The sequence below is a fragment of the Chelonia mydas genome, chromosome 1 (genome assembly GCF_015237465.2).
Source record: "Chelonia mydas isolate rCheMyd1 chromosome 1, rCheMyd1.pri.v2, whole genome shotgun sequence".
Classification (NCBI taxonomy): Eukaryota; Metazoa; Chordata; order Testudines; family Cheloniidae; genus Chelonia; species Chelonia mydas.
In genome coordinates, this window is record NC_057849.1 from 323,334,996 (window position 1) to 323,350,630 (window position 15,635).

General features: G+C 41.4%; 1 protein-coding gene across 5 annotated transcripts in view; it reads left to right on the plus strand.

Annotated features, from left to right (window-relative positions):
• Positions 1–647: 647 nt before the first annotated feature.
• Positions 648–15,635, plus strand: part of NAPEPLD (N-acyl phosphatidylethanolamine phospholipase D) — a 50,588-nt gene continuing 35,600 nt past the window's right edge. Inside the window, exon 1 of one of the 5 annotated variants that reach the window (XM_037889201.2) lies at positions 648–1,064. In XM_037889201.2, coding sequence (XP_037745129.1) covers positions 865–1,064 — 200 coding nt within the window. In that variant the 5' untranslated portion in view covers positions 648–864. Of the gene's footprint in view, positions 1,065–13,348; positions 13,507–15,635 lie in introns of those variants that run through there. The other 4 variants (XM_043552028.1, XM_043552029.1, XR_006292402.1 and 1 more) reach the window with 4 other exon arrangements.

Below are 15,635 nucleotides of genomic sequence, written 5' to 3' on the forward strand. Positions count from 1 at the left end.
CCCAGCCCAGAGCCCCTTCCTGCACCCAGACTCCCTCCCAGACCCCACCCCCGCCCGCCTGCACCCAAACCCCTTGTCTCATCCCTGGCCCCACCACAGAGCACCCCCCGCAGCTGGAGCTGCATACCCACCCGCATCCCAATCCCCTGCCCCAGCCCTGAGCCCACTCCCCGACTCCAGCCCTCCAGGGGCTCCAGAAAATCTAATCGCCCTGGCCCCACAGGAGAGTGAGAGTTAATCCGCTATGTGACTTCCGAGGGCGCTGCACCTCTTCCCCAGGGCCTGCGTGCCTGTCACCACCCAGCACCAAAGGGCTTTGCCTAGCTTACTGATTTGCTGCTTGACTGGACCCCCGTTCCTGGCACAGGGCCTGGAGCCCAGGCAGGCTGCTTTCATCCTCACCAGGGGCACTGCCTTGGGACCACGCTGGGCCACCCTGTGGCTGCGCCTCCTCCCACTCACAGATTCCCAAGGGCCCCTCCATGGAAACTGGGCTTGTCCCAGGCCCGGCACAAGGACTCCTGGTGCAGAGTTCATGGGGCCGGCGGTGGGTGCTTCGGGCGATGTCAGAGCAGCCCTGACACATCACGCAGCCTTCCTCCATCTCACTGAACCGCTGGTCCACTGCCAGCGGCGGGCTGGATGCTGTGGCCTTTACCAAGATGGCCGCGGCGCCAACTACCCTCCGGGGGGCCATCTTGGTAAAGGTAAGTGGTAGCGGAAGCCAGGCTCCTGCATGTTCCCGATGGCGCAGGGAGGCGGCGGTAGCGGGTCCTGCGAGCTCCCTGAGCTGTACGCGGGGGTCGGGTAGGTGATGGCTCCCGGGAGGGGGAGCCGGGCCGCCGGCGCTGCGCAGGCGCCACCATGGTGAGGAGCAGGGCGCTGTGGAGCTGCTGCCTGGAGCTCTTGGCGCTGCCTTCAGCGGCTGGTGGTTTGTCAGGTAGGAGGCAGCAGCCGCCGCGTAACTCCGCCTGCCGGGGAGTCGCGGCGCAGCCGGGGGAGAGGAGCCGCCGCCGAGCCATGGAGGAGGAGGACGACGAGAGCGCCCAGCCGCAGCCCGAGCGGTGAGGAGAGCCCTGCCCGGGGTCTCGCTGTGCTGCGGGCCCCAGCTCAAGTGGGCGCAGCTGCTGGGAGAGGGGGCGTGGGACCGACATTGGGGTGGGGAGGGATTGGTGGGGACTCGCCCCCCGGCTCTAGGGCTCCCTTCTGACACAAAGTACCCAGGGCAAACCCTGCGCTTTGAGAAAGGCAGCGAAGTGCATTAGATGGCCCGCCCCCGCTGCCCACCTTTCTGCCTCCGCTGCTCGCTGCAGTGTTTCAGGTCAGGCGCTTGCTCAAGCAGTGGGGGGAGAGGTTTTTAAAAACGGTCACCACGAAGCACTGATTGTCCGAGCTTGTGTCTCCCAGCAGCAGCAGTTAGTCCAATAGGAGAGAGTGCCTCCCCCACCTTCTCTAACTTTCCTGAACCACCTCTAGCGTGTGCCCTGCATAGACAGCATCTTGGCAGCTGCACAGAATCTTGGTCGGTCTCTCTTGCTACCCTGAAAGTTAAGAAATCAGGAGAAGAAGGCAGAAGAGCCAGCGTATGGTGGTTTTTAGGGTTTTTGTTGTTGTTTAAAAAAACCCGTTCAAAATAATTTATTCGTTCTTGCAGCTTGTGTGGGCGAACCTTGTACCACTGGAGTAGATGACGGTGGGTGATCTATAGGATTTGCCGCTGTGTCAATGAGTAAATGAGTTGTTTCCTGCTGATGTCCAAAAAAAAAGTTAGAGATGTTTAAGACCTACTGAGTCACTTAAATCCATCTCCTTGCCAGAACATGGTTTACTACAATGTGTTTTCAAGTGCTTTGTCCGTTCTGGTTTTATATATGATTTTGCTGTCAGTTCTGTTTAGTACAGAAAGCCAACTCCTTAAGAGAAACTGAAATGGATTGCATCTAAAAAAGATACTGCAGATTCTGTGTTAATGAAAAATCTTGATTAGACCACATATTAGTATGCCATTTTTTAAAAATTGGGACCAAGAGTCCTATCTGTGGCTGGTGAATGAAATCCTGGAAGAGCAGGTCCTGTTTTCTCATTTGCTATAGTTTTATTCTTCTTTTTCATTGACATGGTAATATGCTGCAGCGTCATTCAGGAAAACATGTTACATAATCTCCTAAAAACATTTGTATACCTCACAGTATTGTCATTTTATTCAACATTTTCGCTATTAAAAAGAAGCACTGTAAACAGAAACCTTTTTTCTTTCTTTTGTAGAATTCAGATGTGAAGTAGAAAAATATCAATAAAGTGTCTTAATATAGTGTGTTTAACCAAATAATCTGGATGATCAGTAACTATCTCAAATACAGATTTAAGCAAAGTATTTGTCAAATGTGATTAACTGTATGTTACTAAACTCTTTTTAAACAATAGCAGGAAATAAGTTTTCATGTGATAACTTAAAATCAATGAAATGTGATTCCAATACATTACTTGTACTCTGCCCCTCAGCAAACAGAAAATCTATTTTTTTTTTTAAAATGGGCTAGCAGACACAGCAGCACAGCCAAGAAAGTGCTCTCTGTTCATATGTTTTATTTTGTTCTAAACAAGACTGACTAATTTCATATTGGGCTAAGGCAATGACTGGCCTTTAGAGTCTTTTCCCTAATAGACTTCTGAGAGCTGTCTTAACTTTTTTGTCTAATAGATCATCAGTTAAGGGTAAAGTTTGGGGATTGATTTATTGAACAGATGAGATGCTCCGTAAAAAGTATTGTACCAGAAATGAGCCACAACTGAAATACCTGATATGCATATGTACTGAAATTTTCTGAAATCCAAACACCCGATATTAATCTTAGTGCCTGAAGGTGTAAAAGCCTAATTTGACTTTCCCTGGAATATAATCTCAGAACCACTGTCAGAGTATGAAAAAGTGGAAGGGAAGGTCAGAGCCATAAGAATGTAAGGCGGTGGGATGGAGTAGAATTGCAGAAAGGAAAATAATGGTTAAATCTGCTATGGGCTTTGTCTGATGGATTTCAACCTAGTTTAAATAAAGCAAAAGGCATGTACTGCAGATGAATAAGCAACAGCCTTCACAAAATTTTTGATATCCTAATACAACTGTTGGATATTAGTAGCTAGCTAGACTTTCTGGAATTGCCTAGAGAGAAATCTAGTGTTCTAGCACTTCTCCATACATAGTAAGCTAAGTGACTGAGCCTCCCAGAATCACTTTTAGATTCTTGCCCTTTCTGCAACTGGTTAGGAGATTGTTTTGGCTGGGATTAATAAACACCAGGTGCTGCAATAACAGTTAGTACCTTCATGCATAACACCTGCTGTAACTGTTTTCTATTTTGTTCTGGTCTTCTATAAAATCATTCTTGGTCTTGTATTTTCATTATTTTGTTTTTGTTAACAAATGTTAGTGAGAAGCTCTGTAGTATGCTTAGAGTACCACTGAATTCTAGCAGGGTCCCAGTTCTAATCCCCACAGCTCATAGTATGGCCTTGGTAAATCTCTTGGCCCAGATCCACAAAGCTGTTTAGGCTCCTAACTTCCATTAGGAAATAGCTTTGTGGGTCTGGGTGCGTGTGCCGAAGTGTAGTTGTAGGCATTGGGCAAAAAGAAGAATTTCACTAAAAAACATATACTGCATTTGATCTGAATTTTCTTGGAAAAATAAATTACAGGAATAACAAGCGAATATTATTTACTGCTTATTTGTGTTACAGAAGCACATAAAATATGCCAGGTGCTCTACAAATATATAGGAAGGTATAGTCTTGGCTGTGAATAGCATATAATAAAATAAAAAGGACACAGCTACACAATAGAAATGGACTGACACTACAGAGGCTACAGAAAGATTTGGATAAATCAAAAAAATAATAAGGTGAAGGGGGTTGTCCAGATAGATACAGTATTAAGACATGTGCCATCATTTCCCTGCCTAGAGAATAGGCTGATAGGGTACAGTACATTTAAGAAGTCACATAGTCTACTGTATTAAAGAATAATAGTAAGATGTTGGCATGAACATAAGAATGGCCATACTGGGTCAGACCAAAGGTCCATCCAGCCCAGTATCCTGTCTACTGACAGTGGCCAATGCCAGGTGCCCCGGAGGGAGTGAACCTAACAGGTAATGATCAAGTGATCTCTCTCCTGCCATCCATCTCCCCCCTCTGACAGACAGATGCTAGGAACACCATTCCTTACCCATCCTGGCTAATAGCCATTGATAGACTTACCCTCCCATGAATTTATCTAGTTCTCTTTTAAACTCTGTTATAGTCCTAGCCTTCACAATCTCCTCAGGCAAGGAGTTCCACAGGCTGACTGTGCACTGAGTGAAGAACTTCCTTTTATTTGTTTTAAACCTGCTTCCCATTAATTTCATTTGGTGGCCCCTAGTTCTTATATTATAAGAACAAGTAAATAACTTTTCCTTATTCACTTTCTCCACACTACTCATGATTTTATATCCCCCCTTAGTCTCCTCTTTTCCAAGCTGAAAAGTCCTAGCCTCTTTAATCTCTTGTCATATGGGACCCGTTCCAAACCCCTAATCATTTTAGTTGCCCTTTTCTGAACCTTTTCTAATGCCAGTATATCTTTTTTGAGATGAGGGGACCACATCTGTACGCAGTATTCAAGATGGGTGTGTACTATGGATTTATATAAGGGAAATAAGATATTCTCCATCTTATTCTCTATCCCTTTTTTAATGATTCCTAACATCCCGTTTGCTTTTTTGACTGCCGCCGCACACTGCGTGGACGTCTTCAGAGAAATATCCATGATGACTCCAAGATCTTTCTCCCGATTAGTTGTAGCTAATTAACCCCCATCATATTGTATGTCTAGTTGGGGTTGTTTTTTCCAGTGTGCATTACTTTACATTTATCCACATTACATTTCATTTGCCATTTTGTTGCCCAATCCAATCACTTAGTTTTGTGAGATTTTTTTGAAGTTCTTCACAGTCTCCTTTGTTCTTAACTAACTTGAGCAGTTTAGTATCATCTGCAAACTTTGCCACCTCACTGTTTACCCCTTTCATGTATGAAAAGATTTTTGTTATTGGGGTAAATTATTATAGCTGGAGCTCGTAGCACCATCTATACTTAAAGTTACCTGACGCTTCCCTGTTTTCAGTTGCTTATGTCCCATGCTGCGGGTCTGAGTGTGTGTATGTGATTCAGCCTAAATGCTTCTGCCATTTCCAAGAATGAAATTAGGGAAAAATACATTGTTTGACCATGTGAAATAAATATTTGGTTTCGTTCGCCTTGGTGTTAGCGATGTGCCTTTGTTGTCCTGTGGAAAAAGTGCTACTCCTCCACTCAGTGATGTTAACCAAACCATACTGAGGGTCCCACTGGAGTGTATGAAGAACAATCCTGATTTGGAGTGATTGACACAGTGAAAATGGCAGGTTTGGTTAGGAAGGGGCAATGGACTGTGGTGTTCCCAGTTCCAGTTGGTATCTTTCTTTTTGGGAACAGAGCTATAGTTGTGCAGCATGTGAAATGACATTTCATGTCTACATTTCTTGGGGTTTTTTTATCATTGTGACTTGTTTTAAATGTGATGCTCCTGTAAGGGAGAAATGGGAGAGCCTTATCTCTGCATTTACTGGCTTTTCACTGAGTTTCAGAAATTAAACTGTCACGTTCAGGAAGAGTATGAGGAGTACAGAGCACTGTTGAGCATCTTCTAGTGTAACTCTCATGAAAAATTTGTATGTGATTTTTTGAATGGTTAAACTGGAGAAAAGACAGCATAGTGAAACTAAAATGATAAAAGAAATGGATGGATTTCTTCTGGGGAGAAAGGCAAAATTGGTTGTACTTGGATGCAAATGTGATTAAGAGGTTATATGGTAGAAGTATGTAAAGTAGCTAATGTTTTTTATAAAATTAACTGTGACCTATTTGAGTTAGTTGGACAAACCAGAATTAGGGGACAGGTTTAAATTAAGAGAGAACAAGTGAGAAGAATTTAAGGAGGTATATTAGAGAGAGAAGTGAAGAGGTGGAATTGGACTTCAAACTGAAGTGCTGGAGTCCACTAGATCTAAATATTAACGTATATAAGCAAAAATTGAGTGACAACATACATGTAATGAATTGAAGGAATATTAGCTATTCCCAGGCATAAAACTGACTGCTCTTACAAACTCTGATAAGTGGAGGGCTTTTTCTTCCTCTGATTATCTATGGGAGAGGTTTGCATGGTAGTGTGTTTGTCCTCTTTTGTCAAAAAAAGATTTTTTTTTTAAGGCATAAAAATATAAATTAGAGATGGCAATTGCAGAGTTAGACATAAAAGATCTGAAGTTAAACATAAATGGACTGCTTCTGCTCCTATATTGCTGTATAACGATACCTGTAGACCTAGGTTACAGCACCTTTCCAAGACACTGTTATATAACAATGTTTTCTGTTCACAGTGATAAGAAAAAAAGTTAGAATGTGGCAGAAAGCTGTATACTAACCTGGTTCATTTTATACTATAGATGGAGCCCTTAATTCCATTTCACCTGGGACAGAACCATTTATTTTCTAATCTCATCTAATTAACCGAAAAAGTTAATCGAGCAACCATTAATACAAACTGAGGTACCTTCAGTTATCTTAGTACCTTCATGGCATCCTGTAAATTCACAACCTTTTGTATTTATTTAGATTTTTAATTAGATAAAGCCTAATTAAGTAAAAGCTCTGGGCACCCTAACATCACATTATATATAATAATCATTAAATAAAAATAAAACCATGTGAGTTGGGTAATCAAATAATACAGGTAGGCATTTAATATATGTTTATGCACCATTAAAGTTTGACAGTTAAAAGTACCAAAATCTGCAGTCCTGGAAAGATTTATGTTTGTATTTAATTATATTCACCTGAGTAATTCTGTTGACTTCAGTGAGACTGCTCATATGCGTAAATCTCTGTAGGCCTGGGGTCAGAGTCAGGAAATTTAAAAATTCAGGGCCAGATCTTACCATTTGATCTGTATGGACCGACCTTTATGCTCGTATAGAGCACTATTGATTTTATTGGGACTCCATGCTGGTACAAGTGTTCATGTATGCGGATCCAGTTGCAGGTCGATTCCAACAGCAATGATAGCTTAGCTGGTCTATGTTGCTCATGTGTACTGTTTGTATTTTTCTGGTTAAGTGTAAATCATTAATAAAACATATAGTTTTAGTAAAACACATTAATCTACATATTTAGGACTGAACTTTGGCTTGGCTGCATCAGGGTGTAAAGGACCGTACTCCCGTGTGCAAGCTACACAGTGAGCATAAGGAAGCAGACTCAGGGAAGGGAACCAGAACTGCTGCACCCCCTCCTCTATGCGCTGGTGGGCAAGAGGGAATGGAATTGGTATAGCCTTGGCTCCACAACCCTCACCCCCAGCATGCCACCCAGCATAGCTGCACTGGGGGGAAGTATGCTGTGTTGGATCCTGCTCCTTTTTAAAGCAAGGGGGAGATCAGGAGGCAGATTGAGTCAGAATCACTATTCTGTAAAAGCGGCAAAGAGTCCTGTGGCACCTTATAGATTAACAGACGTATTGGAGCATAAGCTTTCGTGGGTGAATACCCGCTTCGTCGGACGCTTGTAGTGGAAATTTCCAGAGGCAGGTATAAATATGCAAGCAAGAATCAGGCTAGGGATAACAAGGTTAGTTCAATTAGGGAGGATGAGGCCCTCTTCTAGCAGTTGAGGTGTGAACACCAAGGGAGGAGAAACTGCTTTTGTAGTTGGCTAGCTGTTCACAATCTTTGTTTAACCCTGAGCTGATGGTGAATCAGCTATTCTGTCCTTTAGAATGGGTAGATCATAGTGACAATCTAGGTCTTCGGCAAAAAAATAGTAAAATACTCCATATGTGCAACGAGTTAATGTTGCTATAAGAACGTTAACTCTGAATTTCCTGACTTTTTGTGGCTTTTAAATGTTACTTTAGCATTCATTAATATTTTGTTTTTATTAAAAACAAAATGGTCAGTGCTTAATAATGTTAGCATTTAAATGGTCCCAATTAGACATTAAAATTAATATACTTTAAGTTCCTAGTACAGTAACTTAATGTTCCCTATACAGTATATAATAACAAAGAAAAGAGAAAATAGCTTCTGGCCAATATGTTTTCTGGTGCACATTTATTTTGATAATAAACGTCAGAAATTCACGTTATTCATATTAATGAAACAGATGTAGATGTAAACAATTTGTAGCCTCTTCCTTTGCATGCCTTAACGATGTATATTCAGTACTTATAAAATTTCCTGAAATCAACTCAGTTACTCCTGTTTTACAGTGTTCATAGTGGAACAATAATTATTTTAAAGTCAAAACACTGTTTCCCATCCACAGTAGTAGGAAACCAGAATGATATAAAATGAATGCTTCAAAGTATGACAAAATTGTGTGGTACGTTCTTCAGACGTTGTGATACGGACATAAGGGCACCTTACACATTTTCTCACTAGTCACTAAAATATGAAATAGCGTGAGTAAATCATTTTGTAATGTTTTTTGTTCTCTCCTTCTGTGCAGTTTTAAAATGGAACAGTCCAACACACTAAAAGAATCCTTTGAAGACCGGTTAGTTCCACAGCTTGAGGCAAAATCATAAGGCTAGGAGTGTTCAGCCAATCTGCTGTTCTGATTGGTTTGAACAGCTTCAAGTGCTTTATAATGAAAGTTTACCTGCATTCATAATCATCTAATCTCAAACTATCCATTAGTTGCCCTAAGCAATTTCAGTGCTAAAGAACAATGAAAGAAAAGAACACTGTGAGTAAAATCTAGCTGGCAATGACTATCCATAGTTAAGCCTGCAGGGGGCATTTCTTTCCACACCCTCTAATGTTTGCAAATAAATTCCTTTTCAGTTGAAAATTTTCATGCTTATGCTCAGCCCAAAGGTATGTTTTGTTTTGTTTTTTTGTGTTTGTAGAATGCTTGAAGGAAAGCTGCTGAATTATATGTTTCCTGGCACAAAGTTGGTAGAACTCCCTCAGCTCGGATATTTGGGGCCCACTAGGCAGTGGTAGTGGGGTAGAGAACAAGCAGGCCCCTTACTGGCTATTATGTGCCATTTCTCTCAGTTTCTATGTAATGCCAAGTGCCCCAGAGGGAATGAATAGAACAGGTAATCATCAAGTGATCCATCCTCTATCGCCCATTCCCAGCTTCTGGCAAACAGAAGCTAGGGACAACATCCCTGCCCATCCTGGCTAATAGCCATTGGTGTACCTATCCTCCATGAACAAATCTAGTCCTTTTTTGAATCCTGTTATAGTCAAAAGTTTAAATTGGATTGGTGCATAAGATCTAGAGAACGGGAACCCTGCTCTCAAATTAAATGGGGCACGGGTCACTTGCTGGAGGATTCTCTGCTCCTTGAAGTCTTTAAACTACGATTTGAGGACTTCAGTAGCACAGATATAGGTGTGAGGTTTTTTTGTAGGAGTGGGGGGTGAAATTCTGTGGCCTGCGTTGTGCAGGAGGTCAGACTAGATGATCATAATGGTCCCCTCTGACCTAAATATCTATGAATCTAAATCTTTTGGGGCCCAACAAATTAATGCTCCACTCCTTCAGATGTTAGCATGTCCAGAGTAAGTGTGTGTGTGGTGGTGAGTTATACCTGTATGCAGTATGGTAGTGGGTGGTGGTACTGGGTAGTGGATGGGAGGAGGTTTTTATCTACATGCAAGCGTTAGTAAGAGAGATTCCATGTTCTGTTGCCTGTATTCTCCTGACTGAAGTGAAAAGAAACGCTTTCACACTTGAAACTTTGTAATGTTTAAAATTGCATTTTATGGAGAAATACTGATGACAATGTGTATTTGTAATTTTTCACTTCTATATTTCTAAGGTCCACTTGTAAAAGGTGTGAGGTAAAATCCATTTTAAGATTTTACTGAGCACTTCACTGTTGTTTTCTTAAAAGTTAATGGTTAATTCCAACATGAAACTACACCGTGTGCATTTTCAGTTGTTTATCAGCTTTGAACTTGGATCAATTTTGCAAGCCAACACCTAATAGCTCAAAGACTAAATGTGAGGCCAAAATACACAGGTTCTCCAAACCATGCCCCTCCTGAGCCACAACCCCTCTTGTCTGGTAAGTCCCTTCCACCCCCCCTCCTACTGCTTTGGCCTGAAAACCTTGGTATATTGCTGGATGAACTGAGTCCCAAATGAATGCTGGCCACCACAACATATTTATCAATTAATATTGCCCCTCTCTTCCCTCTGAGGATATGTCTACACTGGAATAAAAGACCCGAGGCACATCCGCAGCTGGCCAGGGGTCAGCTGAATCAGGTTTGCAGGGCTTGGGCTACGGGGCTAAATACTGCTGTATAGACGTTCAGGCTTCGGCTGAGATCCAGGCTCTGGGACCCTCTCTCCTCGCAGGTCCCAGAGCTTGGACTGGAGCCTAAACCCAAATGTCCTACACAGCAGTTTTTCAGCCCTGCAGCCTGAACCTCAGTCAGCTGACCTGGGCCAGCTGTGGGTATTAGCCCTAGAATCCTCTCCTGGCAGAGTGTGAATGGGGCTCCTCCACACACAGATTTCTCTGCTGGGTTGGTTGGGGACCGACCCCTCTCGAAAACTCCTCTCCAGTATTCCCTGCTCTAGGGATGAGGTTGGCAACTTCTCCAGGGCATTCCTCCATCTTAAGATGTCCTGGAGGCCAGGGCTCCCCTGTATAACAGCAGTGGCAGCTTTCTACTCTCTACACCCCGTGCAGTGTCAGAACTGGAGTTCTCTCTATAGACTCAGGAAGACATCACTACATTGATTACACTTGGTTTACAATGAATGTTTTCTTTGCAAGCATAAAGGCTAGGAACTTAATTTTTTAAAACAGAATCTTTACTTCTGCAGAAGCTATTGGCACTTGCCTGAGAGATTTCTGCTCACCTATGTGAGTGGATTTTTCAAACCCTGCTTCTAACATATTTCTTTTCTAAAGAAGGCTTTTCATCAGACCTTAGCAAGGATCTAATTATAGGTCACTTTTCCACAAACTGATGATTGATTTTTTTATGGTTAAATGCACCTGGCTATTAAAATTTCTTAATTTAAAAAAGCCCTCCTGCTCTGTTTTAAATGTTCATAGCAGTCAAACAGTATTTGCATCCCTTTTGTGCTTTTGAAATATATCACGTTTGCCTACTGGCATGTGGTTTTGGATGTAAGACAACTTGTGTGAGTAAAGCATCCAGCATTTGATTAATGTTTTGCATACATAGGGGCAGATTCTTCACTTTTGTTTAAAGGGGTCAAGCATACAAGATTACCTGTGCAAGTCTACAATTGCAGGATGTTTACACAGGATTTTTTTTAAAGTCTGTTTATTGCTTCCCCACACACAGATAGGATTTAACAGAAGGCTGGTTGATTGCAACATCTAGCTCACTTATACATATTGACAGACAATCCAATGGCTTAAAATAATAATAGGGGGTTGTTTGGTGCTAGAAAATTAAAATTGCCCCCAAGGTGAGCTCTAGAGGATGGGAGGAAGTGTTGACTCATCCCTGATTGAGTACTTTGTAATAATCAAGATATAGATACCAAATCTCAGATTTAGAAGCTTTTTTGTTTAGAATACCAAGAACCTCTGTAGACAAACAACCTGCCAGGTTTTATTTTAAGCCAAAAGTTGAAGCATGCTGGATTTTTAAAAAATGTTCCTCTTTACCTTAAGAAAAAAAAATTAGCTTTTGTTTGCTGTACCCTAAGCAGTATCAAAACTGCTGTACAGAGCAAAATTGCTGCATTTCAGACACACTGCGTTATACCCACTACATATTTCCAAGAGAAACATAAATTAAGAGGCAAGAGAGAGACTTTCAAGGAATACACAGTTCAGAGAATACTTGACTAGATTAACTGTTTCTAAATTCATAATTTTCTTTATGTATGTAAAAAGGTTAAGTATTCAGTCAGTTCTGGCTGACGAGGTCTGTACTCCCCTCAAATGCTTATGGAATGCTAATGAAAGCCATGTAGGTGCATCAGGTGGAAAACATGTTGGCAGATGGATACCTGCAGTGCCTTAAATACCTTGGCACCCATTTTGTTGTCAGTACAACCATTCCCTCTTCCCTTACACTGATAATTTGTTTCAATATAAAAATTTCAGAGCAGGATCAAATGTGTATTTAAGCAAAAATCAAACTCACCCATTTGAGAGATGAATGTAATAGATAAATTAAAACTTTTAAAAATGCCTCAGACACTTTTGGAGCTCTTTTAATGTAAAATTACTTCATAGATTCCAAAGCCAGATGGGACCCTTATGTTAATGTAGTCTTTCCGACTGTACAACACAGACCATAGGACTTCCCTGAATTAACTCCTGTTTAAATTAGAACGTATTATTTTTTAAAAAATCCAGTCTTGACTTAAAAATTTCCAGTGATGGAGAATCCACTACAATCCTTAATAAATTGTTCTAATGGTTAATTATAAACACCTTTAAAAATTTGCTCCTTATTTCTAGTCTGAATTTGTCTAGCTTCGACTTTCACCCATGGCATCTTGTAATACCTTTGTTTGCTAGATTGAAGAGCCCTGTTATCAAATTTCTGTTCCCTTCGTAGGTACTTACAGACTGTGATCAAGTCATCCCTTAGCTTGTAGTAATAATGGTAGTATGTTGACTTTACAGTAGCTTATGTGGACCACAGTCATTATGTATTTGAATAAGAAAATTGAAATGGGTGGTTTATTGAAATGGTAACTGATTAATTTACTGGAATTAAGTACCTAAATTACTAGAATTTGATACTTTACCTTTGCATACCGTCTTTTAGCAATTTTTCAGATGTGGTTTTATGCTGTTTGTTTGCATGCTTTAATTAAAAAATGATATGTAATTAAAACTTCTGACTTGGCATGTAATCCTCTGTGAGGAATTTTTTTAAAAAATGGTTATCCCTGAGTGCAAACACTAGCATGTATACTGCATAGTTCAGTACCTGGAAAGACATACTGTGTAACTGCATATATCTGCACACAACCCTTAATTCTCCTTTGTGCTCCCTTCATTCTTCTATATACCACAGTCCTGCATACTTTTCTAGAGTGGCGTGCATAGTTTCAGAATGCACACAATTTGTATTAAATGTTGTTTAATATACAAATGCATTTACTGGACTATGTGATTGTTAATTAGCAAATGTACAAACTTGGTGATCTCTCTAAAACCACAAGAAAATTAATGCAAAGAAACTTAATTTAATCCAACATTATGGTTGAGATTTTACATAGTTAAAAGCCAGTAGCAGTAACCCTGCCCTGCTGTGGATGTATGGAGATATTTCTGCTACCATATGGTGTTCTCTTTAATGCCTTAATAGTCTACATCTGTGGAAGATGGCAGAGTAATGATTGGTGCGGGAACCATCTGTGTATCTCCAACCCTTATCAGCTATGTTATCTGTTATGTCACAGGTAAGCAATCTCACTAATTTTCAAATGGCTGTTCCTATAGCAGGAAAAGAGGAATCTACCTTTAAAGTCAGAGCTCCACCAATACATAAATTTTTGATGGGTTGTAGTAACATTACATTCCTTTTGTCTGTGTATAAAATCTCAGCTGTAATGGTACACTAACATAGATTTTTGTATTTAATTGTACAAGGGCAGAGTGAATTCTAGCCACTCGGGTACTTGAAAATCATTTTGTCAAAGGAACAACACGTCTCTTAACTAATTTGACTAAAACCATGCTAAGTACAATGGAGAAATTTTTATTTTAAATTGCTTGTAAGTGAGTGCCCTTATTTAAAACCATCCTTTTGAAACTGATCCTTGAGCACACAGTTTGGAAATCAGTTAATGTACAAGTATATCTCTAATGGATACCTGAGGTCAAGCTTGATAATTGGGTGAAAAGTTTATGTAGTCCAGAATGTGTGGAGGACTTGTTCCATATCATTAAACAGCACAATTCCCAGCCCATGTGTAGGAATGGTTCTCGACTGTGATAAAAGGTATAGTAGCTCTGGAACTGTAAAGGGAAGTTTGCATGCTGGATACTGGTACCTCTATTGTTACTTCTAGTCAGTACCATCAATCTTAATTCATGAATGCTAAAATTCCCCCCACATTGTTTTGAAGTATCTAATCAAGACATTAACCTATAAGAATGTTTCCAAACATATTGAAGACCAATACAAATGCCGTTTCCATCTGGCCATTTAATTTTTTTCTTGTTTGCATATCTCTCTTAACAGTGTTCCACTGATTCTAAACAATGTACAATGCTACTTGTCTGCCTCTGGTCACTTATTGTTTTTAATCATGTAAAGGTCTGAAATCTTTAGTACTTTTCTGTTTTAAATAACTGGACACCAAACCAACATTTGTCTTAACATTGGTTGAGGACTGAAAATGTAATTCAAAATAAGTGTATGACAGAGTTTCTTAAACTAAACCTGTTAAGCCACTCAAGGTATGTCTACACTACGAAATTAGGTTGATTTTACAGAAGTCGATTTTTAGAAATCAATTTTATACAGTCGATTGTGTATGTTCCCACTAAGCGCATTAAGTCAGCAAAGTGCATCTTCACTATCGTGGCTAGCATCGACTCACGGAGCGGTGCACTGTGGGAAGCTATCCCACAGTTCCAGCAGTCTCCGCTGCCCATTGGAATTCTGGGTTAAGCTCCCAATGGCTGATGAGGCAAAAATATTGTCGCGGGTGGTTTTGGGTATATATCGTCAGTCTCCCCTCCCTCCCTCCATGAAAGCAACTGCAGACAATCATTTTGCTCCTTTTTTCCTGGTTACCCGTGCAGACGCCATAGCACGGCAAGCATGGAGCCCCTTCAGCTCACTCCTGCTGTTGCGAGCATTGTAAACACCTCGTGCATTATACTGCAGTATGTGCAGAACCTGGCTAAGAGACGGCAGCACAAGGACGATTGTGAGGAGGACATAGACACAGACATTCCTGAAAGCATGTGATGTGGCAATTGGGACATTATGGCGGCAGTGGGGCTGGTTGATACAGTGGAATGCCGATTCTGGGCCTGGCAAACAAGCACAGACTGGTGAGACTGCATAGTGTTGCTGGTATGGGATGATTCCCAGTGGCTGCAAAACTTTTGCATGCATAAGGCCACTTTCCTGGAACTCTGTGAGTTGCTTTCCCCCACCCTGAAGCACAGGAATACCAAGATGAGAGCTGCCCTGACGGTTGAGAAGTGAGTGGCTATTTTGGCACTGTATCACCTTGCCAACCAGTACATAAACCGCAAGAGGTACTTCTTAATGGTGCTGCATGCACTGGTGGATCACAAGGGACGTTTCACCGACATCAACGTGGGATGGCCGGGAAAGGTGCACGACACTCACATCTTTAGGAACTCCAGGCTGTTTGAGCAGCTGCAAGAAGGGACTTACTTCCCAGACCAGAAAATTACTGTTGGGGATGTTGAAATGCCAATAGTTATCCTTGGAGACCAAGCTTACCCCTTGATCCCATGGCTCATGAAGCCATACACAGGCAGCCTGAACAGTAGTAAGGAGCAGTTCAACTATAGGCTGAGCAAGCGTAGAATGGTGATGGAATGT